Source organism: Camelina sativa, chromosome 14, assembly GCF_030686135.1.
Source record: "Camelina sativa cultivar CO46 ecotype springtype chromosome 14, ASM3068613v1".
Classification (NCBI taxonomy): domain Eukaryota; kingdom Viridiplantae; phylum Streptophyta; class Magnoliopsida; order Brassicales; family Brassicaceae; genus Camelina; species Camelina sativa.
Window position 1 is genome coordinate 34,214,407 of NC_141893.1, and position 24,059 is coordinate 34,238,465.

General features: G+C 37.4%; 2 protein-coding genes, 1 long non-coding RNA gene and 1 pseudogene across 4 annotated transcripts; 2 read left to right on the forward strand and 2 right to left on the reverse strand.

Moving 5' to 3' along the window:
- Positions 1-5,725: 5,725 nt before the first annotated feature.
- LOC147929011 (uncharacterized) lies at positions 5,726-9,871 on the forward strand. Of its 2 annotated transcripts, XM_087483386.1 has the most exons (3): positions 5,726-7,326; positions 7,419-8,341; positions 8,423-9,871. In XM_087483386.1, exon 1 carries the CDS (start codon positions 6,225-6,227, stop codon positions 6,942-6,944), a length of 720 nt encoding a protein of 239 aa, XP_087339512.1. In that variant the 5' UTR covers positions 5,726-6,224; the 3' UTR covers positions 6,945-7,326; positions 7,419-8,341; positions 8,423-9,871. The 2 variants fall into 2 exon arrangements, with proteins under 2 accessions (XP_087339512.1, XP_087339511.1); XM_087483385.1 differs by having other exon boundaries at positions 7,419-9,871.
- Positions 7,452-9,502, forward strand: LOC147929012 (uncharacterized; annotated as a pseudogene).
- Positions 9,872-17,728: 7,857 nt separating the features above from the next.
- Positions 17,729-18,079, reverse strand: LOC104744197 (uncharacterized). Its single transcript, XM_010465208.1, has one exon. The coding sequence runs from the start codon at positions 18,077-18,079 to the stop codon at positions 17,729-17,731; it is 351 nt and encodes a 116-aa protein (XP_010463510.1).
- A 3,960-nt stretch (positions 18,080-22,039) lies between these two features.
- LOC109128839 (uncharacterized) lies at positions 22,040-23,162 on the reverse strand. Its single transcript, XR_002035140.2, has 2 exons — positions 22,687-23,162; positions 22,040-22,560 (listed from the first exon to the last, which is right to left on the reverse strand). It is a non-coding gene; the product is annotated as an uncharacterized LOC109128839 (long non-coding RNA).
- Positions 23,163-24,059: the final 897 nt, after the last annotated feature.

Sequence of the window (24,059 nt, forward strand, 5' to 3'; positions counted from 1 at the left end):
GACTGAGTTATGGCTAAAAACTATAATTCAACCGTGTAAAGCTGACTTTTAGTACAACTCAGCCATGTTACGGCTGGCTTAGTAGCAAAAGATTAATTACTAGAATATCATTCAGTTACGGCTGACTTATTAAACAATATGGCTGAGTTATGACATTAAGCGGCTGAATTTGGAAGCCATTTTTTTTGCTTTTTAATTACTCTAATGTTATTCATGTTGCGACTGAGTTATAATTTGTTTGATGGCTGATTTACTTGTTCATTTTTTTGGTGGCTGAGTTATAATGCATCATCCACGTCAGCATTCCATGTCATCATCTTCTCCGGAAATACAAAACGTCGTTCCTTCTTAATATTGTTCTTCAACTGAGTAAAAAGTGTTCTTCACCTTGTTTTTTTTCTTGTTCTTCACTTCTTAAGTTCTTCACTTCTTAATTACACTCATTTTCTTCATTTTCTTTCATGGATCCAGTTCCGGTAATAGTTGTTTCCGGTAATTGGGTAAAGCAGCACAAATATGTATTTAACACCGACCATAGAGGGTGTATAGTTGTGCAGATAGATGCAGAAAAAACACACGACAAGCTTGTGGAGCTTTTACTTGAAGACTACGGATTGAACGCCTTTACCTATGAGCTAAAGCTGAGCTACATGTTCTCGAACAAGGCACTGAAACATATGTCGTATGATACTCCACCAGTTTATGTCTCCAATGATCGCCAGTTGCAATGTTTTTTGGGATTATGGAAAACTGATCGGCTACGTCTATGTGTGGAGTTTTCAGCGAAAGAGTCTACAGAAACTAGTGCAGCTAGAGGAAGGATGAAACGGCGAAGCAGTTCTGACTCTAAAGTAGAATCTACATACGAAGTGAACGGTGGGGGATTTGAAGGCACTTGTTATGATTAAAGTAATGACGAAGAAAACGAAGAAGAAGAAGAGGTCGAAGAAGAAGACGAGGTCGAAGAAGAAGGCGATAATTTTTCAACCCGATTTGATGTTTTCGACGACTCCGATGGTGCGTCATCTGATGATGATAACTTTTCTGTCTTGGGCGAGCCTCCGAATCAAGACAAACCGGATTCACCGACTCTACCTCCAAATAAAGATGAAGATTCACCAACTCCGCCTCCTAAGAAGAGAGCTCATAACAACGATAATGCCGGATTGACTATGAACCCAGAGGCTTTTAGGTTGGAGTTGTCAACGCTAAAAATTTATGTAGGACAACGATACAGGAGCAAAGCCGAGTTCAAGAATCACGTGAAACTTATTTCGGTTAGGGATGGATTTGATTTTAATTTACCAGTATCAAATCCAAGAATGGTGGTTGCTCGGTGTTGGGTTGAAGGATGTCTTTGGAGAGTTCGTGCATCTAAACAAGGGGATGAGCCGGATTTTCATGTTCGTTTATACGATTCAGAACACTCATGTTCTATGACGGAACGTTCTAATCGATCCCGTCAAGCAACAACTGGTGTATTGGCAGGTCTTTACAGGGACTTTCTTGGTGATGTTGGTCCGGAAGTTAAACCTAAAAGTGTCGGAGTCATTTTCAACAAGAAAATTAGTATAAGGTAATTAATATGTCTCGACTGACTTATTGACATAATGGCTGACATATCATTACGTTATGGCTGGATTATTAATGAATATCGGCTGACTTAATGATTTTATACGGATGATTGATATGAATGTCTTGACTGAGTTATTTAAGTATTATGGCTGATTTTTTTATTCTCTATGGCTGATTTATAAGAATGTATTGACTGAGTTATCTATATTTTATGGCTGATTTATTAATTTTTTTTGTGTCAATAGATGTGTTATTGGAAGGCATATCGGACGCTGCGGTTTGCAAGGGAGATCGATCAGGGAACTCCTAAGGATAGTTTTAGCAAATTGCCTTCTAACCTATATATGGTAAGAAGGAAAATCCAGGTAAAATTACGCGTCTCCAAATAGATGATGAAGGAAGATTCAAATATGTATTTATTGCTTTTGGTGCGAGTGTTGCTGGGTTTGCTTTCATGCACAAAGTTGTTGTTGTCGACGGTACGTTTCTCCATGGTAGTTTCAAAGGGACGCTTATAACAGTCCTAGCTCAGGATGGTAACTTTCAAGTTTTCCCAATAGCTTTTGCTGTTGTTGACACTGAGAATGATGAGTCTTCTCAAATTTGCCATTCTTGACAAAAACGATCTTGCAATAATCTCCGACAGACATAAGTAAGTAGGGAAAGCGATTGGTGAAGTGTATCCATTGGCTTCCCGTGGAATTTGCACTTACCATTTGTATAAGAACATTTTGTTGAAGTTCAAAGGAAAACATTTGTTCCCTCTGGTGAAAAAAGCGGCAAGGTGTTTTAGGCTGTCTGATTTCATGAGGATTTCAATGAGATTGAAGCACTTCATCCCAAACTACATGGATACCTCCAAAGAGTTGGTGTCCGAATGTGGGCGCGTGTTCATTTCCCGAGTGAAAGGTCCAATTTAATGACAATGAATATTGCCAAATCAATGAACAAAGCACTGTCAAATGCTAGAAGTCTTCCCATAGTTCGACTACTAGAATCGATACGGAATATGATGACCAGATGGTTTTCTGAACGGAGAGAGGATGCTAAATCGCAGCTAAAAACGCTCACTCGAGGTGTTGAGAAACTGTTATAGGTAAGTTTACATATCTCAGCCGTTATTACGATATCTCAACCATTATAGTTTTCATATATTAACCATAATCGTTTTCATAACTCAGATATATCCATAATAGTTTCCATATCTCAGCCATTATAGTTTTCATATCTCATCCATAACCGTTTTCATAACTCAGCCATAACCTTAGTAGTGTCCATAACTCAGCCATAATTGTTTCCATATCTCAACCATAACCATTATAGTTTCATATCTCAACCATAATTGTTGTTAGATCTCAACCGTAATTGTTTTAAGATCTCAGCCGTAATTGTTTTGGTAACTTAGCCTAAATCGTTTTTTTGATGTTATACTCCCTACTAGACCCCTGTCACCGCAGCAAGACTTATGGGTGTACAAACGACTGATGTTGTATGTGTGCAAGTGACATATGAAACATCTTTGCATGTTGTAAATTTGGATAAAAAAATGCACATGTCGTCGTTTCGACCATGAGAAAATACCATGCATCCATGCAATCGCAGCTGTAGAGCATATGGATGTGTCTCGTATATCCCTGTGCGATCCGAAATTTAGGAGTGTCTCTTTGGTTAACGGATGGGCTGATTCAGTCATGCCTCCAGATTCATCAGTCCATGTTCCTGAAGTTGTGGATATCAACCGTGCTTGCCTCCGATTGTTGTAAACCAGCCATGAAGGCCCAAGAAGATTAGGATTAAATTATCTTTGGAAGTTGCCATTGGAAATAAACGCCCTAGGAAGCAACACGCATGTTTGCAATGTATACAAGTTGGGCACAATGTGAAAACTTGTCGGATGTAGTATTGTTGTATGGGAGATTTGTTTTATTTTGTGTAATAACTCAGCCGTCAAGCATTATAACTCAGCTGCCATATTAATCAACAAGACCTTTCATTTTCTTTTTATAGTTTGTTTCTGTAAGAACTCAGCCATAACTCACTATAACTCAGCCGTCTTATGAATCGACGAGACATTTTGTTTTCCCGTTAATAATATAACTCAGCTGTCACATTCACTATAACTCAGCTGTCACATTCACTATAACTCAGCTGTCACATGAATCGACGAGACCTTTCGTTTTCCCGTAAATACTATAACTCAGCTGTTAAGCAATATTTTGGCGGGAAACCATAAGTTAATCCTGTAGTACACGTGACCTTTTGTTTTTCTATTCATTGTATCGTTTCGGTTTCTTTTTCTCCGCTCATTGCACTTATAAATATTGCATCTTCGTCGATCAGTTCACCTTCCAATCTCCTCTACATCCAATATCAATATATTGCATTTCCTTTGATCATTGCACATGTAAGTCTCCTCTCCATCCTCTCTCAATCTATTGCATATTTTCCGATCATTGCACCTATCAGTTGGTGAGGGTTTATTTTATTTTGATAGTCGAGCTATGTACGAAGAGGGTTCCGGTAGACGTCAAAAACGCAAGGCAGAGTGGGGAGACGAAGGAAGTTCCAGTAAACGTCCAGAAAGAAATGCAGATTTTGAGTGGGAAGAGGAAGCATTATTGGCCGTCTCAGAAGCTTTTACTAAGACAAGAGTCGTGGTCGTGGCGGAGACAACTGAACACTACACAGCAATTCTGAATATGATGGAAGAGAAAACCGCCCTCGTGCATCAAGTGGAACTAATCGACGCTCAACTATCCCAACTGAATCAAATTCTGGGTCAAGAACTTGTCGACTTAGAGGCAGAGCACAAGAGGTTAGAGGATATGAGAGAGGTTGCAGCAGCCGATGTCGAACAGTGTGTGGTTCCTCCTCTTCTTGATTGGTTTAAATTAAAGGTTCGTTTGAACGATAATTAGGGTTCCTATCTAACATTATGCATGTAATTCCTCTCCCATGGATAAGAATTATGCACTTATTTTCTATTTTTCCTACTCAACGTTGAATTATCGTATTTTTCCTATCTTTAATTCCCCTACTATCCACATAAACAACCTCCAATGGATAAATCAGCCATTATTCACTATAACTCAGCCGTCAAGTACTATGTGATAACTCAGACATTACTCATTATAACTCAGTAGTAACATGAAATACGTGACCTTTCGTTTTCCCGTTAAAGTTTAACTCAACCGTCAAGTCATATAAATCAGCCATCTACTTTCATAATGTTTCTTGTGATACCTCAACCATAACTCACTATAACTCAGCCGTTACATGAATCGACGAAACCTTTCGTTTTCCCGTTAAAGTATAACTCAACCGTCAAGTCATATAAATCAGCCATTTACTTTCAGAATTTTTCTTGTGATACCTCAGCCATAACTCACTATAACTCAGCCGTTACATGAATTGACGAGACCTTTCGTTTTTCCGTAAATAATATAACTCAGCCGTCAAGTCATATTTTGGCGGAAAACCATAAGTTAACCTAATAATAGACGTGACGTTTCGTTTTCCTATTGTTTTTTCCTTTATGATGAGACCATGGACAGCTCAACAAAAGAAGATGGACATGAGGAGCAGCTTGAACCAGAAGAAGCATTGGAGGAGCAGCTTGAACCAGAGGAAGCACCGGAGGAGCAGCTTGTACCGGAGGAAGCGTTGATCGTTCCGGCAGATCCTCAAACAAGGTCAAAATCCAAGAGGTTCAACCAAGCCATCAATGGAATAATCAAGGAGCTGGAAAAGATGCAGGAAGACGTGGCTCAAAACACTTGGACAATGCTCACAGCTCAAGGTGCTCGATAAAAGGTAAAATGTTGCTTATGCACTCTTTTTCCCTTGTCAAGTTTTGTCCCATTGGGTTTTCTTAACAAGGTTTTTAATGAGGCCTAAGTAGCATTTTCAAGACCCCTTTGCCAGCCCAAGTCATGGTCCAAGACCCCTTACAAAGCCTTGGCCCATTTTCTCTATCTCTTTTGCATTTATTGCTTTTGTAATTTCCTAGACATTGTGCATGAGCTTGCATGAGTGAGGACTCTTGCATGACCTTGCATGAACTCGACCTCTTGCATTCTCTTCTCTTCTCTCCTCTTCTCCTTCGTCCCCCTTCTCTATTTAAACACCATGTATTTCTCTTTTGCAAACCATCAAACATTTTAATCAAAAACCTTCTTTTTACTTGTTTGATCTGAGAAGTGTGTAGTATCTTCTCAACTTGTTTATTTCTTAGTGTGTCATATCTAAGATATAATCAAGCATGTAGTCTAAGAGATCTCCATATCTCTTAGAAGTACAATTCGTTCTCCCCTTCATTCCGCTGCAGTTCCACCTCTTCACCTTCTCCGCCGTTCATCTTTCCAGTCCGCTGCACCTTCCACCCATTCATCTTCATTATTTCGTTCATCCCTCTTCAAGACCTTGCAAAGTGTGTCCTTGGGCATAGATACTTACCTAGGAGTTTATAAAATGTTTTACTCGTTCAAAAATTACAAAATCAACTCTTTTCAAACCAAGAAAGAGTCTAGTATTTTTGAAAATTGATTCGAGAATTTTTGGTTTCATTTTCATAATTTTCACAGATCTGTTTCCATTTGCGTGTATTTGGAACTATTTACTTGTGGATCTTTGTTTTCTTTGCAGGTACCATGGTGAAATTGGAAGAGGAAGAGTCTTCTACATCTAGTCTTGAGAGGAGGATCCTTAAATCTTTCACAACAGCTATGACAACCATGCTTGATGCAAAACTTGACGCTCTTCACTTGAATCAAACCAACCCAGGAGCAAATCTACGTCAAAGGCAACACCAAGATCTTAAACCCAAGCCACCAGATGACACATCTATATCAACCCGGAGCAGCCCACAGAAAACTTCTCACACTCCCAAATCTAAATCTGTTATTCATTCTAAAATCTCTCTGGCTCATAAACTATATAAATTTACAGGAAAAGGAGACTACCTTGAGTGGGAGAAATACATGGATGATTGGTTCTACTACAAGGACATCCCAAGAATTGAGAGATTAGCTTTTGCACTTACCCAACTCACAGGAGACGCTTACAAATGGTGGTTGCAAGAAGTTGATGATCGTTGGTATTACAAGGAGCCAAATATCACATTGTGGAGAAATCTTAAGAAGCTTCTAAGGAATAAGTATGCTCCACAAGCGCTACATTGTGTTCCCCAAGCCAATGGCACTATCCAACCAGTTCCTAAAAAGAAACCAGCCTTAGTTCCATATATAAAGAAACCCCCAAAATCTGTGGAGGCAAAGATGCAGTCAGAACTTTTTGAGGCGTTAACTGAGTACATTAAATTTGAGAAGATGAAGGCTAAGTCAACATCTCAACCTAAGAAGGTCCCTTAACAGATTTTCGTTCACGAGCAAAGTCTAAAATCATCACTCAAACCAGGTGGAGACCGGAAGCAATGTATGTCTTCTACACTTTCAAAGTCCAAGGAAGTAATTGATCAAGGTTTAGAAAATTCCAATTCTTGTATAATGCACTTGTCTTTTCCCAAAAGTGTTGAGATAGGTACATAATCCAATGGAGGACAATGGAAGCAAGCATATCAAGAAAAGGAGAATAAGGAGTTTGAAAGAAAGGATCAGTCCGGACCCGAGGAGGAAAACCTCAGAGATGGACCCAAGGAGAAACAACTTGGAAAAGAAGCCAAGGAGAGACAATTCATTGTTGAGGATGATGTTGTTATACCAACCGGACCTATGACTCTATCTCACCCTAAGTGTGATCTTTCTTTTATCCAATCTGATTTTGTGCTTGAAAAACTAACCCATTTTGAACCAGAGCAACCGAGTAGCATTATTTTCTTTATACAGGTTCAAGAAGAAGAATAACTAGAATCAACACAAATGAGTTTGCTATTGATTAGTGATTTGGAGCAGATCAACATTGTGCCAAACCCAGTCTCTATACCATATCTTTGTAACTACCCAAGAAAGCATTGTAAGGAAATTGATTTGGTTAGGACAGATCCTAATTATTTTATGTTGATTTCTGCTGAAGATGAAAAATGTTTTGGTTTAGAAAATGTGAAATAATTTTTGTTTCAAAATCTGTTTTTAACAAAATGATTCCAACTTTTGATACTTTTACTTTTAAAGAGTTCTTTAAGCCAAAAGATTTGTTGTTTGAAAATTTTCATGAATTTAACTCTTCTTTGAGAGTTTCTTTGTGTAGTATTGCAATGGAACCGTTTAAAACTAAAACTGAGCATGTAATGGTTAAACATTTTTCTAAATGAGACATTTGCTTGAAAAAGAGTTTAAACTGTTCATTGCGCTTTGCAAACCAACTATGAAAGATCATGTTTTTGATTTCTCTATTTCAAGTATAATGCACTTGTTCTTTCCCATGATTGCTAAGAAAGGAACATGTTACATGAAGAAGAAAAATTACTTTGGAGAAGAAACATGTTATGTTCAAATCAAGGAGAAACCACCAGATATATGTCAACAAATGATTTATCATTTTGGAGTTATAAGCTGGAAGTATCTCAGGAAAACAACTTCGATCACCAAAGGATGCTCCACTCTAAACCTCTATTTTGATAACAACTACATGAATATCAGTTTGATATTTTTCAATGTGACTAAACTGTTTCCTTTTGATATAGGAGATCTTGTGTTCTTACAAGTTAAATCAGTAAACCATGAGGATGTGAAAATCATATATTCTTCAATGTTCAAAGATAAACCACCAAATGCAACATTTGTGTTCAAATCTAACAATCATAAGATAAGTATTTTTATTCTCAAGGATTCTCTTATTCAAGATCACACATATATGATTCGCTTATCTTTGTCAAATGTGCCAAATACAGATTTTAGAGCAGTCATGAAGCGCATAAGAAAAACTGAAAAGAAATTGGGAGACAAAAGATTTAAGCCACCTGATTTGGATCAAGATGAGCACCAAGATGTCAGCAGCTTCATACTGATCCAAGAAGAACCCCCAGATACACTTCCATTAACCATGATGAGCATAAATCATACCCAAGGCATTATCTAGATAAGTAATTCCTTAACCCAATTTGTTTTTCATGATTCTAGAGCTTTGATTATCAGTATTTTACATTCAGAAAATCATGGGAAAATGTTAAGTTTATTCGATAAAAAGTCAGAAAATTACAAGGATAGTGATTTGTACCAAGCTCAGAATTGTACTATGACTATAATGACGCGCTTGATCTTTGCCAAAGGTATTGACAATTTTGCAGGTACAAAAGAGGGGCCCCCAAATTTTGTTGTTCTTTCGTCCAGAGTCTTTGAAAGGACCAGAATTGGAGATATTTTGATGCATGATCATAAATCCATTGGCTGTTTTTTGGATGATCTTTGAGGTTGAAGAACAACTAATGATACACTTGACAAGTAAACAATTTATAGCTGAAAAGGAGTCAAAACTAATACAAAAGATTGATGGACCGTTCAAAGGGCTCAAATGGGTCAACAATAACGCCTACCAACTCGATCGCCAAGGTAAGTACAAAGTGAATGACAATTTCAATGTTTCTAATCTTCTTCCTTATTTTGCAGATTATTCGGATTTGAGGTCAAATCCTTTTCAAGTAGGAGAAGATGATGAGACCATGGACAGCTCAACCAAAGAAGATGGACATGAGGAGCAGCTTGAACCAGAAGAAGCATTGGAGGAGCAGCTTGAACCAGAGGAAGCATCGGAGGAGCAGCTTGTACCGGAGGAAGCATCAGAGGAATCATCAGAGGAAGCATCAGAGGAAGCATAGGAGGAAGCGTTGATCGTTCCGGCAGATCCTCTAACAAGGTCAAAATCCAAGAGGTTCAACCAAGCCATCAATGGACTAATCAAGAAGCAGGACAAGAAGCAGGAAGACGTGGCTCAAACCACTTGGACAATGCTCACAGCTCAAGGTGCTCGGTAAAGGGTAAAATGTTGCTTATGCACTCTTTTTCCCTTGTCAAGTTTGGTCCCATTGGGTTTTCTTGACAAGGTTTTTAATGAGGCCTAAATAACATTTTCAAGACCCCTTTGCCAGCCGAAGTCGTGGTCCAAGGCCCATTACAAAGCCTTGGCCCTTTTTCTCTATCTCTTTTGCATTTATTGCTTTTGTAATTTCCTAGACATTGTGCATGAGCTTTCATGAGTGAGGACTCTTGCATGACTTGCATGAGCTCGACCTCTTGCATTCTATTCTCTTCTCTCCTCTTCTCCTTCGTCCCCCTTTTTCTATTTAAACACATGTACTTCTCTTTTACAAGCCATCAAACATTTTAATCAAAAACCTTCTTTTTACTTGTTTGATCTGAGAAGTGTGTAGTATCTTCTCAACTTGTTTATTTCTTAGTGTGTCATATCTAAGATATAATCAAGCCTGTAGTCTAAGAGAGCTTTTAGAAGTACAATTCGTTCTCCCCTTCATTCCGCTGCAGTTCCACCTCTTCACCTTCTCCGACGTTCATCTTTCCAATCCGCTGCACCTTTCACCCATTCATCTTCATCATTTTTCATCCCTCTTCAAGAACTTGCAAAGTGTGTCTTTGGGCATAGATCCTTACCTAGGAGTCTATCACTTTATATAGACATAATTCATAAGTCTTACTCTCTTCCATCTCATTATTTTTTTCTATTGTTTCTCTTTATATTCTCCTAAATCACATATCTGTCTATCTGTTACAACTTTCTATCGATATTGAAGTTGTTCCTCACATCGATGGACAGTTTTTTAGAGATATCGAAGCGATAATTTGCGCTACTGATCGGGAGAATATTCCGGTTCTAAACCCTGGTGTGGGTATCTATGTTGACAAAACAACTGTTATGTGGTTCAAGTTCCTTCACGTTATCTCTATCACGATTGGAGGAATACTTCAACACAACTGGCACCATGCGTGGCCGACGTAGCGATTGATTCCCTTCCATTTTAAGAGACGATGGTTTCTCTTCCTCGCGGTAAGATCACTAAAACAAACCACCATATTAATATTATTCTATACTCTTATTATTTTTTTCCTTTAATTGTAGTGTAAATACACGTGGGATCCAAAGCATACTCTAACGGTCTGGACGCAGTTTAATTTGGTGGCTAGAACATTATTCAGAGCGCAGATGCGTGCGCTCAAGAGGAAATGGGCGAGTGGTGGCGATAAACTCGAGATGCTGAGTTGCATAGTTTGGAACGATTTGGTCGATATGTTTGAAGAATTTGGCCCGGATGACGTCGGTTTTAAAAAGTGATTTTCATTGTACGGTCGTGTCGTCTTCTATATTTCTTTTTGTTTCAACTTCATATTAATATAAATCAACCGTTAATACGATATCTCAGCCATTACAGAATTATAACTCAAGCATATTGTACAATAACTCAGTCATGACTTTAGTATAATTGTTTTCATAACGCAGTCATGATTAATAATAACTCAGCCACCCCTTAAATTATAATAACTAAATAACCGGACCAAACCGAACCAAACCAAAAAGATAATAATAGTGATATTCATATTTCCATTCTAATTTAAATTTTGAGTTATAATAATTTAAAGGGATTCTAATTTAAATTTACAAATATCTCATAACGCAGCTGTTTAAGTCATATCTCATAATTTTGAGTTGTAATTTTTATTTTATTTTATTTCTTTTATTCAAAATTTTTATTTATTTTGAAATATATATTGTGAGAAAAGCTGAGTTTATGAATTTATTATGTGTGGGGATTTGAGCAGGCACGGAATTAGTGATTGTTCGCGTTTCCCCAAAAACACTTTTTGTAATATCGAGAGACGTTGACAGAACGAATGACCAAGGAAAGAAAGAAGAATACGTTTTCATATTATTGAGAATATCATAAATAATAACTCAGCGGTCATAAATTATAACTCAGCCAACCCTCAAATTAGAATGACTAAATAACCGAACCGACCAAACAGAATTGAACTGAAAAAATTAATTTCAAAAATAACCGGAAATAACCGAAAAGTAATTTCAAAAATTTTAAAAATTTGAAATGGTATCATATTAGTATATCCAAATTACCACCTTAAACAAAACACAATATAACCAAAACCAAACTGTTAAATTAAAACCAATAATGTTGAAAATATGACAACTCAGCCGTAAAGTCATATACTTCCAGATTGTTTCTTGTGATAACTCAGCGGTCAAGCACTATAACTTAGCCGTCACATGAATTGACGAGACTTTTCATTTTCTGGTAAAAATATAACTCAGCCGTCAAACAAAATTTTGGTGGAAAACCATAAATTAACCTAATAATTGACGCGACCTTTCGTTTTCCTATTATTTTTCCTTTATATTCATATGTCTGACTCTCTTCCATGTCATTCTTTGTTTCTTTTGTTTTTCTCTTTATATTCTCTTAAATCACATATATGTCTATCTGTTAAATCCTCTTATCGAACATGGAAGTTGTTCCTCACGTCACATGACAGTTTCTTAGAGATGTCGAAGCGATCATTTGCGCTACTGATCGGGTGAATATTCCGGTTAAAAACCCTGGTGTGGGTTCCTGGGTTGACAAAACTACTGTTACGTGGTTCAAGTATCTTCACGTTCTCTCTGTCGCGATTGGAGAAATACTTCAACACAACTGTCACCATGGGTGGTCGACGTACCGCTTGATTCCCCTCCAATTTAAGAAACGATGGTTTCTCCTCCTCGCGGTAAGATCACTGAAACAAACCACCATATTAATATTATTATTTTATACTCTAATAATTTCTTTCCTTTAATTGTAGCATAAATACACATGGGATCCAAAGCATAATTTAACGATCTAGACGCAGTTTAACTTGGTGGCTAGAACGTTATTCCGATTTCAGATGCGGGCATTCAAGAGGATATGGGCAAGTGGTGGCGATAAGCCCGAGATGCTGAATAGCATAGTTTAGAATGATTTGGTCAATATGTTTGAGGATTTTGGCCCAGATTACGTCGGTTTTAAAAAGTGAATTCCATTGTGAACTATGAACTATTTACTTTTTTTTTTCATTTTGCAATGTTTCTTATTAAAATGAACTCTGAAGCTTTTTTTATTTCTTTTTGTAATGTTTCATCTTAATATAAATCAGCCGGTATTACGATATCTCAGTCGTTACGGATTTATAACTCAGCCATAATGTAAAATAACTCAGTCATGACTTTAGTATAATAGTCTTAATAACTCAGTCATGATTAACGATATCTCAGCCAACTCTCAAATTAGAATGACTAAATAACCGACCAAACCGAACAAAACCGAAAAAAATAATTTTTCCCAATTTGGTATTTTTGTATTGGTATGTTTGCTTACTTTAGGTTATATTCGGCTTATTTCGATTATATTAGGCTAATCTACTTAATTACAATATATTTTGGGTTATTTATGGTTATATATTCATCTAACTGACCCATAACCGAAAATAACCAAAAATTAATTTCAAATTTTTAAAAAAATATTCAAATGGTAATCATATTAGTATATCCATATTACCACCTTAAACCAAACACATTAAAACCAAAAAAAACTGTTAAATTAAGAACAAATAATGTTACTTATCTACACCTCAAACCCTAAACCCTAACCCTAACCCTAACCCTAACCCCTAAACGCCATGTTTTGGTATGTTTGACACATTTTGATCAATATGTGTAAAAATCACTCTTTGTCTATAATTATTACTTTTTATTGGTTATAATAATATTAATATTCATTTTTCCATTCTAAAATTAAATTTTGAGTTATAATAATGTAAATTTACAAATATTTAATAAGTCAGCCTTGTAAGTCAATAACTCAGCAATCACTTAGTCACTTTGTCGGAATTTTTTTCTTTTTTTGTTCAAATTTTGAGTTCAATTTTTTAATTATCTTTTATAATATATTGTGAAAAAGCTGACTTTATGAACTTATTACGCGTGTGGATCTGAGCATACACAGAATTATTGTTCGGGTTTCCCCATCAACACTTTTTGTAATATCGAGGCATGTTGTAATTGGATAATTTATTAGAAATCTGACAGAACGAAAGACCAAGGAAAGAAAGAAGAATACATTTTCATATTATTGAGGACCGTAAACAATAACGCAGCCGTCATAAACGATATCTCAGGCAACCCTCAAATTAGAATGAATAAATAATCAACCAAACCGAACCGAACCGAACCGAAAAAATAATTTTTCCCAATTTGGTATTTTTGTATTGGTATGTTTGCTTTCTTTCGGTTATATTCGGCTTACTTTTGGTTATATTAGGCTAATCGACTTAATTACAATATATTTTGGGTTATTTATGGTTATATATTCATCTACCGACCCATAACCGAAAATAACCAAAAAATAATTTCAAATTTTTTTAAAAAAATATTCAAATGGTTATCATATTACTATATCCATATTACCACCTTAAACCAAACACATTAGAACCAAAACCAAACTGTTAAATTAAAAACAAATAATGTTAGTCATCTACACCTCAAACCCTAAACCCTAACCCTAACCCTAACCCCTAAACGTCATATTTTGGTATGTCTGACACATTTTGATCAGAATGTGTAAAAATCACTCTTTGTCTATAATTATTACTTTTTATTGGTTATAATAATAATACTATTCATTTTTCCATTCTAAATTTATTTTTTGAGTTATAATAATTTTAGTTTACAAATATCTCATAATTCAGCCGTGTAAGTCAATAACTCAGCCATCACTTAGTCAAATTCTTTGGCCCTTTTTTTAATAAAAAAATTCAAAATTTTGAATTCCTTTTTAATTAGAAATCGTTTAAAATATATTTATTACACGTGTGGATGATAACAAGAAACATAATTATTGTTTGCGTCACCCCAACAAAAATTTTGTATTCCCGAGCAGGTATATAATAAATTAATATGATCAGCCGTAACACCATTAATATAGCCGTTGCATAACTGATAGTAGGATTTTCACCCAGGGTATCAATTCCCTATGCAGTTGTAGTACGAAGGGTTATCAATCCAAATTGTTGTTATGCTAGCAGATGAGATATGACCAGAACTATGCAAGTCAAGCCAAACAATCAATGGGTTTTATCTAACAATCCTAAAATGATTAAAAGAAAATAAATAAATAAGAACCACACGACCTAAGCACTCAATGCAAGCATTCAAGTACAGGATCGGGTGGGGTGATCGAGTAAGCAAGATGAGTATGAACAGCTCAAAGGTATACTCGAAGCAGTTGATCGTGTACCTGTTCGGGTAAGGGATCGAGTTATGAATAAAATGTAAACAATCTAAATACGAGAGCTCCTAAGGATGGGGTACTCGACTCCTAAGTGTTCCTAACCAGTATGGATGTCCTACATGCCTCAAGCAAATATTCCCTAGACAATGAATCTCTAAAATCTTGTTAAAACACTCTCGTGATATAAACAATCAACCTTAATCACTTCCCTACCCAACTCTCGTTGGAGAAACATGACCAAGCAGGCAATACAAACCGATTCATTATTGTCAATAAACTCCTTACTCATCTAATCTCTTAGGCTAAGTGAGTAAATCTCTAGCATTGATTGATTCAAGCATTTCATCTACACCTCTTGGTGGTGAAACACCCTAGATCTAGTCTCAGCCTCTCGGTCTGTTGATAGCATTAAGAACACCAATCTAGAAGGGAATTTATAAAACACAAATATCAAAGCTAAGACATCCTAACCGATCAAGAACACAAAATCGTCTATCCCATCTCTAGAAACTTTAGTACACTACTCAGATCTCATGGAAAGAAACACAAAAACATAGACAAATGAGAATTGCATTATATTAAAAATAGAAGAGTAGAAGAGTGTAGAATCAAGAAAACGCAAAAAGAAATAAAAATGAATCCTAACAAAGTGGGAAAAGTGATTGAGTCGCTCAAGATCTCTCTCAGAAGCTCTCGCTCTCTGGTTTGAGGGTCTACGGCGTGCTAGGGCGAGAGGAAGAAGAGGGGGGAGGGGTTTATATATGGAAACCCATTAACCATAGCTTCTCAGTCCTGCCCGAGGGTCTGCTCGATGAGGTGCTCGAGGATGAGCTCGGGTTGCCCTTCGGATAGGTCTTCAAATTGTGCTTCCCGCTATTGGATCCTCTTCGATCGGGTTGGTGTTCGGACTGTTCTTCCTGCTTAATAGCTCCTTCGAGTACATGTTCGGATTTGACCTTGTTTCTCCCCATTTTAGTCTCTAAAGCACCTGTTTTCATCCAAAATATGCAAATGCAAGAATGCAACACCCTAAATGGCCTAAATGTGGATTTCTACAGTAAATGACCTAAAAATGCTAAGGTTAGAGTGAAAACAATGCAAAATATGGACAAAAAGGGATGCTTAAAACATGTAAATTAGAGAGTTATCAGATCCCCAAACTTAAATCTTGCTAGTCCTCTAGCAAGGAAGTAGGAGGGTGCGGTTCTAAAATGGGACTCATGACCTTTTGAGCATCGCTTCAAGCTATAGTCCTTAAAGATAGTTTAATGGTGCTAAGATCAATCAACATACTTACAAATATTTTTCTATGCTTATCACCATGCATCGATTTAGTTCAACCTCCAACTAACAGCAAAAACTTGCAATTCCAAAGAACATCTCTTTCACATTCATTAAAGTGTTTGGCGAATTCTTGTGAATGGAAAGTGAATCAAACTCACTCGGTTTCAAGGGTAAGGCTTTTGGGTAGGTAGGTTTCAAACAATATCTTTGGGTGGCTTACTCTCAAAAGAATGAATGCAAGACAGTTGTGAAAACTATCTAAGATTGAGAACAATTTGGGCATACAAAGCTTAACTCTTGATAATCTACCTTTTTCTCATTCACTTTTTTTTTTAAATCAAACCCCCTAGAATAAAATTACCCACATCCTTGATTTTAGCTCTCTTTTTTTTTATAATCCCTAAGGTCTAAACTTTAGACATCTTGCTCCTTTTTTTTTTCTTTTTCTTTCTTTGCTAAACTCCTAATGATAATCCTATATTTTTTTCTTTTCTAGGAGACTATAGCAAGATCTTTTTCTCTTTTTTTTTTCTTAGACACTTAGAGCTAATTGAATCTAACCTTAGGGACTTTCTTCTTTAATTTCTCTTTTATTCCACAACCCAACCCCAAATAATTATGATAACCACCTATCTTTCAAAACCGATCCTAAGAGCTACTTCAAATTCTAACTTAGCTTTCAAGAGCCAGTTCTTTGTCGTTCTCAATACTCTCAAGGTTTCACAACCTATAGCACAATGAAAAGGCCTCACTCAACAATTCAATACAAGGTTTGAAAGAAAGGTTTGGGTTCAAGGGTAGGGAAAAACCGAATAGGGTTAAACGAAGAGATTGGCAAAAATGGAATGTTAATCCGAGTTTAGAGTTACCATGAGCAAGTATTCAAATCCCATAAGAAAGACAATTTAAGTTCAGTTTAAGTCCAATAATATAGAGATGATTCAATGTTCAAGCAAGTGGAGGAAGCTTTCAAAACTGTGATTAAGGGCTATAGCTTCAATCCTAAGGTTTGACATTAAACAAGGTGGTTTTAATCATTGTCCCCTAAAATGCATATGCAACAATCCTATATGAAGCAATATAGACTCAATCCTAATGTGAAAATGCAACTACATGAACACTTTTATTTTTTTATTTTTTTTTTAGACAAATTTTTCAAATTCTTAGGGTCTTTATGCAAATAGATTCAGACTCAAATGAATAAAACTAGCATGCAAAAATTTGAAATAAGAAAATAAAACACAATGTTATATACATTCTAGGACCCTCCCCCAAACTTAAATTACACAGTCCCTGTGTAAATAAAAGTCTGAAAAAGAATCCAAGAATCACACAACATGAAAGAAAACTAAATGCAATGTTATTTACAAAGGTTGGATGAATGTGGTACCTCATGGTTTGGTGAAGAAGGAGGTTGTAGCAGCCTCCATACTCGCCAACGTGTAGCCAGGGTCGTCATTGGCTTCAGCAGGTGTCGTTATTCGCTCATCAGAGAGCTCGGTTATGCGCACGGATGACCTGCTCGGACCAGCATCTGAAGGGTTGATTGGGTAAGGTGTTGATGTAAGTTATATTTACACCACTGCCATTGGGACTTCCTCCCAAGAGAGCTTGTTTATAGTCGCTAAGCTTGACTATTGATTCCTATCAAACTGTTGCGGTATCGGTGAGATACAAAGATGTCACCACCTTTGTGCTCTCATTCGCCATGTAGTTCTTCACTCTTTGCCCGTTGATGGTAAACTCAGTCCCATCTTTCCCGAGTAAAGTCACTGCTCCATAAGGCATGATCTCCTTAATTTCGAAGGGTCCTGACCATCTTGACTTGAGCTTCCCGAGGAACAGCCGAAGTTTCGAGTTGAACAGAAGAACTTTGTCTCCAGCTCTTAAATCCTTTTGTTGGATCTTATTGTCATGAAAGGCTTTGGTTCTCTCCTTGTAGATATTTGATTTATCATAAGTCTCTAACCGTATTTCATCGAGTTCGTGGAGATCCATTACTCTTTTTTCTTGAGCGGTCTTTATGTCCAAATTCAGCAGTTTGGTTTCCTAGATCGCTTTATATTCCACTTCAACTGGTAGGTGGCTGTTTTTTCCATAAAGAAGCTGGAAAGGAGTTCGCCCAATTGGTATTTTGTAGGATGTCCGGTAGGCCCATAATGCATCATCTGGCTTGAATGCCCAATCCTTTTTTGTGATTCCCACTATCCTGGCCAATATTGCCTTGATATGTTTATTACTTACCTCCACTTGTCCGCTGGTTTGTGGGTGGTAAGCTATTGCGACTTTATGCTTGACCCCATGCTTATTTAACAAGCCATCAAATATTCTGTTAATGAATTGGGTTCCTCCATCACTGATTACCACTCTTGGGATTCCAAATCTTGGGAAAATGATGTTTTTGAACATCCTCAATACAACCTTGTGATCGTTTATCGGGCTGGCGATTGCTTCGACACATTTTGATACATAGTCGACGGCTACCAGGATGTACATATTTCCATTAGAGGGTGGGTTGAAAGGTCCCATGAAATCTATTCCCCAAACATCAAAAACTTCGACTTCTAAGATCGGTTGTTGAGGCATCTCATTCTTCCTACTGATGTTACCTATTTTCTGGCATTGATCACACTTGGTTATGAAGAGCTGTTCGTCTTTGAACATGGTTGGCCACCATAGACCAGCTTGAAGTATCTATGGTGGACCCATGACAGTGCTCTAATACCCCTCAGACTTCTTCTTCGGGTATACATCGTCTGAACAGGCCATCTGTCCCTTTTTTGTACAAATCAGGTTCATCCCAGTAATAGCTATTGATGTCCCTGAAGAACTTCTTCTTTTTGTGAGCATCATATTCCTTAGGAATTTCCCCGCAAACCATGTAGTTCACGTAATCAGAGTACCAAGGTAGTTTAGCTGACTCAATTGCCATGAACTCGATCAGCCGTGTCGACTCGGGGATCGAGTGAGCTATCATGTGCCCGATCGTGTGGCTCATATCTTCCAAGAAGTCGATGTGCATTTGTCTCTCTTCGGGCACTGAGTCATCTATTGGAAGTGGGTCCTCAATTCTCATTCTAGAAAAATGGTCTTCCACTCCGTTCTCGATTCCCTTCTTATCCAGAATCTCTATGTCGAATTCTTGCAGAAGGAGTATCCATCTGAGGAGCCTGGGTTTGGTGTCCTTTTTGAGTAAATGTTCCTCAGGGTAGCATGATCCGTGTAAACAATCACTTTCGATACCACCAAGTAACTCTGGAATTTCTCGAACGCAAAAACCACAGCAAGGAGTTCCTTCTCAGTTGTCGCATACCTTGTCTGGGTATCGTCCATGGTTTTGCTGGCATAATAGATCACATGGAGTTTTTTTTATCTATCCTTTGGCCTAGTACCGCCCCCACAGCGTAATCTGATGCGTCACACATGATTTCGAAAGGATAGTCCCAATTAGGTGCCCGAACTATTGGTGCACTCACCAAAGCTTACTTTATCTTGTTGAAGGCATCCAAGCAATTCTTGTCAACAATAAATTCTGCTTCTTTGCAAAGGAGTCGTGTTAACGGTCGGGCTATATTGGAGAAGTCTTTAATAAATCGCCTGTAGAACCCTGCGTGACCTAGGAAACTTCTGACGTCTTTCACTGATTTAAGAGGTTGTAATTGAACCATCACTTATATCTTAGCCTTGTCAACCTCTATCCCCTTTTCTGAGATCTTCTGGCCTAGGACTATCCCTTCTTGAACCATAAAGTGGCACTTTTCCCAATTTAACACTAAGTTGGTTTCTTCGCATCTTTTGAGCACATTACAGAGGTTTGAGAGAAAGGATGAGAAAGAGGCTCCATAAACTGAAAAGTCATCCATGAAAACCTCCACCATTTCTTCTATTAAATCTAAGAACATAGACGTCATGCATCTTTGGAAAGTTGCGAGAGCATTGCACAAACCGAAGGGCATCCACTTATAAGCAAAGGTACCATAAGGGCAGGTGAAAGTCGTTTTCTCCTGGTCAGCAGGGTGTATTAGGATTTGGAAAAATCCACTATACCCGTCAAGGAAACAGTAGTATGGGTGGTTAGCGAGCCTTTCCAGCATCTGGTTGATGAAAGGGATAGGGAAGTGATCTTTCCTAGAGGCCGCGTTAAGCTTCCTATAGTCAATACACATACGATGGCCTGTTATTGTCCTCGTGGGATTTAGCTCATCTCTTTCGTTTTGGACGACGGTGATTCCTCCTTTCTTCGGAACGTAGTGCACTGGGGACACCCAAGTGCTGTCAGAGATGGGGTAAATGACTCCAACATCAAACAACTTCAGAATTTCCTTCTTCACCACTTCCTTCAGGTTTGGGTTTAGCCGACGCTGAGGTTCTACACTGGAATATGATTCATCTTCTAGGTTTATTCGGTGGGTGCAGAGATCAGGGGATATACCCTTGATGTCGTCCAAAGTGTAGTCTATTGCCCCTTTATAATTTCTTAACTGAGTACAGAGCAACTTCAGCTCTTTTTCAGACAGGCTAGAATTGACGATAACCAGATAAGTTGAGTTAGGTCCCAAGAAAGCGTACCATAGCCCAGACGGGAGAAGTTTGAGTTATACTTTAGGCGCCTTTAACTCGGACCAATCATCGGTGGCTTGTAGGTGTGGCTCGGAGTGGTGCTCGTTCACCTTGCTCGGTATATTGGTCGTGTTAGTGATCGGGCTGGTGATCGGGTGGTCTAGTGTTGAGCAGCTGCACGACATGATGCAGGAGGTAACAACCGAGTCGCTCCGGCTTTGGCTGTCGAGCATCGTCCTCTTCGTTTCAGCTTCCCCATGTCTTCACTTAATTCTGGTTCGATGACTTCCCGATAGGTATCAAGCAATTCCTTATAGATCTCCGTTTCTTGGTGTATGAACCCCTCCTCGCTATCTTCTGTTAGCGCTGTTTGTAAGAAATTTCCGATTGTTACTTCCTGAAACGTCTCCTCATGCAGTTTTTCTAGTTCCTCTATCCAGAAGGTTTGGCCCGCGATTGTGGGCTTTTTCATACTTTCCCGAATATCAAACTGCATAGTAAGGTCTTCCCCGAGCTTCAGATCAATCTTCCCGTTCCTCACATCTATCATTGCTCCTGTGGTGGCTAAAAATGGTCGTCCTAATATAAGTGGATCCCTTGGTTCTACATCCATTTCCAAAACCACGAAGTCGGTTGGTACGTCTACTGATCCTACATTGACCGGCAAGTCTTCCAACACTCCACTTGGCAATCTTGTAGTTCGATCTGCTAGAACTAGTTGTATGTCGGTGGGTTTGAATTTCTCAAACCCAAGGTGTTTGGCTACAGTCAAAGGCATTAAGCTGACTGATGCCCCCAAATCGTAGAGACATCTTCCGAACTTCAAAGGGCCAATCGAGCAAGGTAATGTGAACGACCCCAGATCGCTCAGTTTTTAGATGAAACAGTTCTTTGGATTATACAATACAAGAAATCGGGGTTTTAACAGCGTGTAAAAAACGCTATTCATAAGTTTGACAGAGTTATAACAAACGCTATGACATCGCCCACGACGCAGAGTTTGTTTTTTTTAACAGCGCCTGTTGCATATGTTATTATACTGAAATTCTCTATAGCAGTTATATTATCTAGTACGGGTTTTTTTGTAACAGTATCCTATTCTATTATAGCATTGAGAAAATGCAATTGATTACCAAATTTGATCGTATTTTAAATTTGGCAGTATCCTATTTTGTAGCACTATCCTATTTTGTTGTATATGTTTTTATGCTTTTTTATGAAATTGTAATTTCGGAATAATTATTAGAAATATAAGGGGGTTATTGGTTTGAGAGTTAAATAGAATTTTAATGACTTTAAAAGTTATGTAAAATATGTTGTTATTCAATCAAGACATTTTAAAACTCTTTTAAAATTTGGTGTTATTAGTTGTGGATTTATAAAAAGTAATCTAAAATCTTGATAAATCTAGTGTTATTGGATTAAAAGTTTTATAAAGTCATTAAAAGTTTTATGTTATTCAAACAAAACAAAAGAATCTTGGATTGTTAATAAATTCAAATATTATGTTATTGGTTTAAGATTTTATATCATTTTCTTCATAAAAAAAGTCATGAAAACTCTCTCATCAAATAGAGAGATTTGTGAATCATAATCCATGACTTTTTGGTGTTCTTTTGCTCAATGGCCTCAGCTTCGATGGCTTTTCTTCTCCGCATCCCACACTCCTCTCCGCTGCCCCAGAACAAAGGTGCTACAAAAAAATCCAAGTTTGATTGGCATATTGGAAAACAAAAAAAACGACTTTGATCATAGAAGAACACGAGCAACATCACTTGCTTCGCAGATGAGAACATGTTTTCCTCCATTCAGATTATAAGCAAACTCGTGTTGGGCCTTTTCATATTCATCCTTCACATATAAAGCAGTTGCCTCTGCTTTTTTTGCATCTACAAAGGCGACACAACGTCCCCCGAAACCTGCACCATTGAACCGAGCACCATATACAGTAACTCATTTTTTTTTTGTTTGACATCCTACACCAAAACTCAATTAAGGGGGAGTGTTAAACATAATTGAGTTTTGTATAACATAAAGTTACGTACGTTAAGAGTCATGATTTATATGTTGTGTCTTATGAAGAGTCATGTCTTTTCTTATTACACAACACAATGTTTCACTCGTAAAAATACAGATCAAGTCTCTATTTCCTGCAATACAAAAGTCTGTAATACAATTCAGTTTCTCATATCAATAAAGTTGTGTGTTTGATTAAAGAGAGAATCGTTTATTATTATGTTCTTTATTCTATCTCTCATACTCTGTTTTTTTTTTTGTTGTTGATAAAAGCCAAAACCAACGAGTATGACTTTGGCGTTAGGGTTCTGGAGATTTTAACCTCCCACCATGTCTTCCTTGGTCTCTTTCTCTTTATATTTTTTATCTATTTTTTGACAAAAGAGTTGAATAATCAAGAGAATATTGTCCAATATTCTTTGAGAAAATTTGCAAAATTTTATGAAAGATTTTACAAGATTAGGAAATACAAATCAGCAAGATTTTAAAAAACTTTCTAAACAATCTGTTAGAATCTTTTATTTTGCAAGATTATACTTTTATTTAAAGTCATTAAATTCTCATTGAATCCCAAACCAATACCTCTCCCTAAGATTTCATTAATGGGATTTAGGGATTCACTTTTTACACTAAGAAGAGGCCTGTCAGCCCAACAAAAAGATAATTCGAAACCCAACATATACAACATGAAATCTTCTTATTACAGGAGACCAAATTCTAAAGTCTAAAAAATGTCATTAAAATCCCCAAGTTTATGTTTTCGTTGATTTTAATCACGAAGTATGTGTTTGGAGGAATAAAACACTAACTATATGTTGACTTCAAAATAAATCCCAAACTTTCGTTGACTTAGTCATTTGAGGCACCACGTTAAGTGGTCAAACAGAGCAATTAAACGGAGTTAATTATCCGTTAATTATTTCTGTTGACAACAAAACGACGCCAGTTTATTTATCTTGAAACGAGGTTAATGCCCTCTACAATTGTGAGCTTACCATCTACACACGGTTCATCACATCCAGTTTCTCAAAGAGAATCCATGCCACCTACACATGGTTCATCACAGCCAGCTACACAAGGAGGATCACTACCAACTTTACAAGGAGGATCACTACCAGCTTCCCAAAGAGGACCACAACCATCCTCACAAAGGAAGAAGAGACAAAGGAAGCAATCAACACAGGAGAGGGCATCAACAAAACGGGGTTAATGCCCTCTACAGTTGGGAGCTTACCATCTACACACGGTTCATCACAGCCAGTTTCTCAAGGAGAATCCATGCCACCTACACAAGGTTCATCATAGCAAGCTACACAAGGAGGAACACTACCAGCTTCACAAGGAGGATCACTACCAGCTTCCCAAAGAGGACCACAACCATCCTCACAAAGGAAGAAATCAG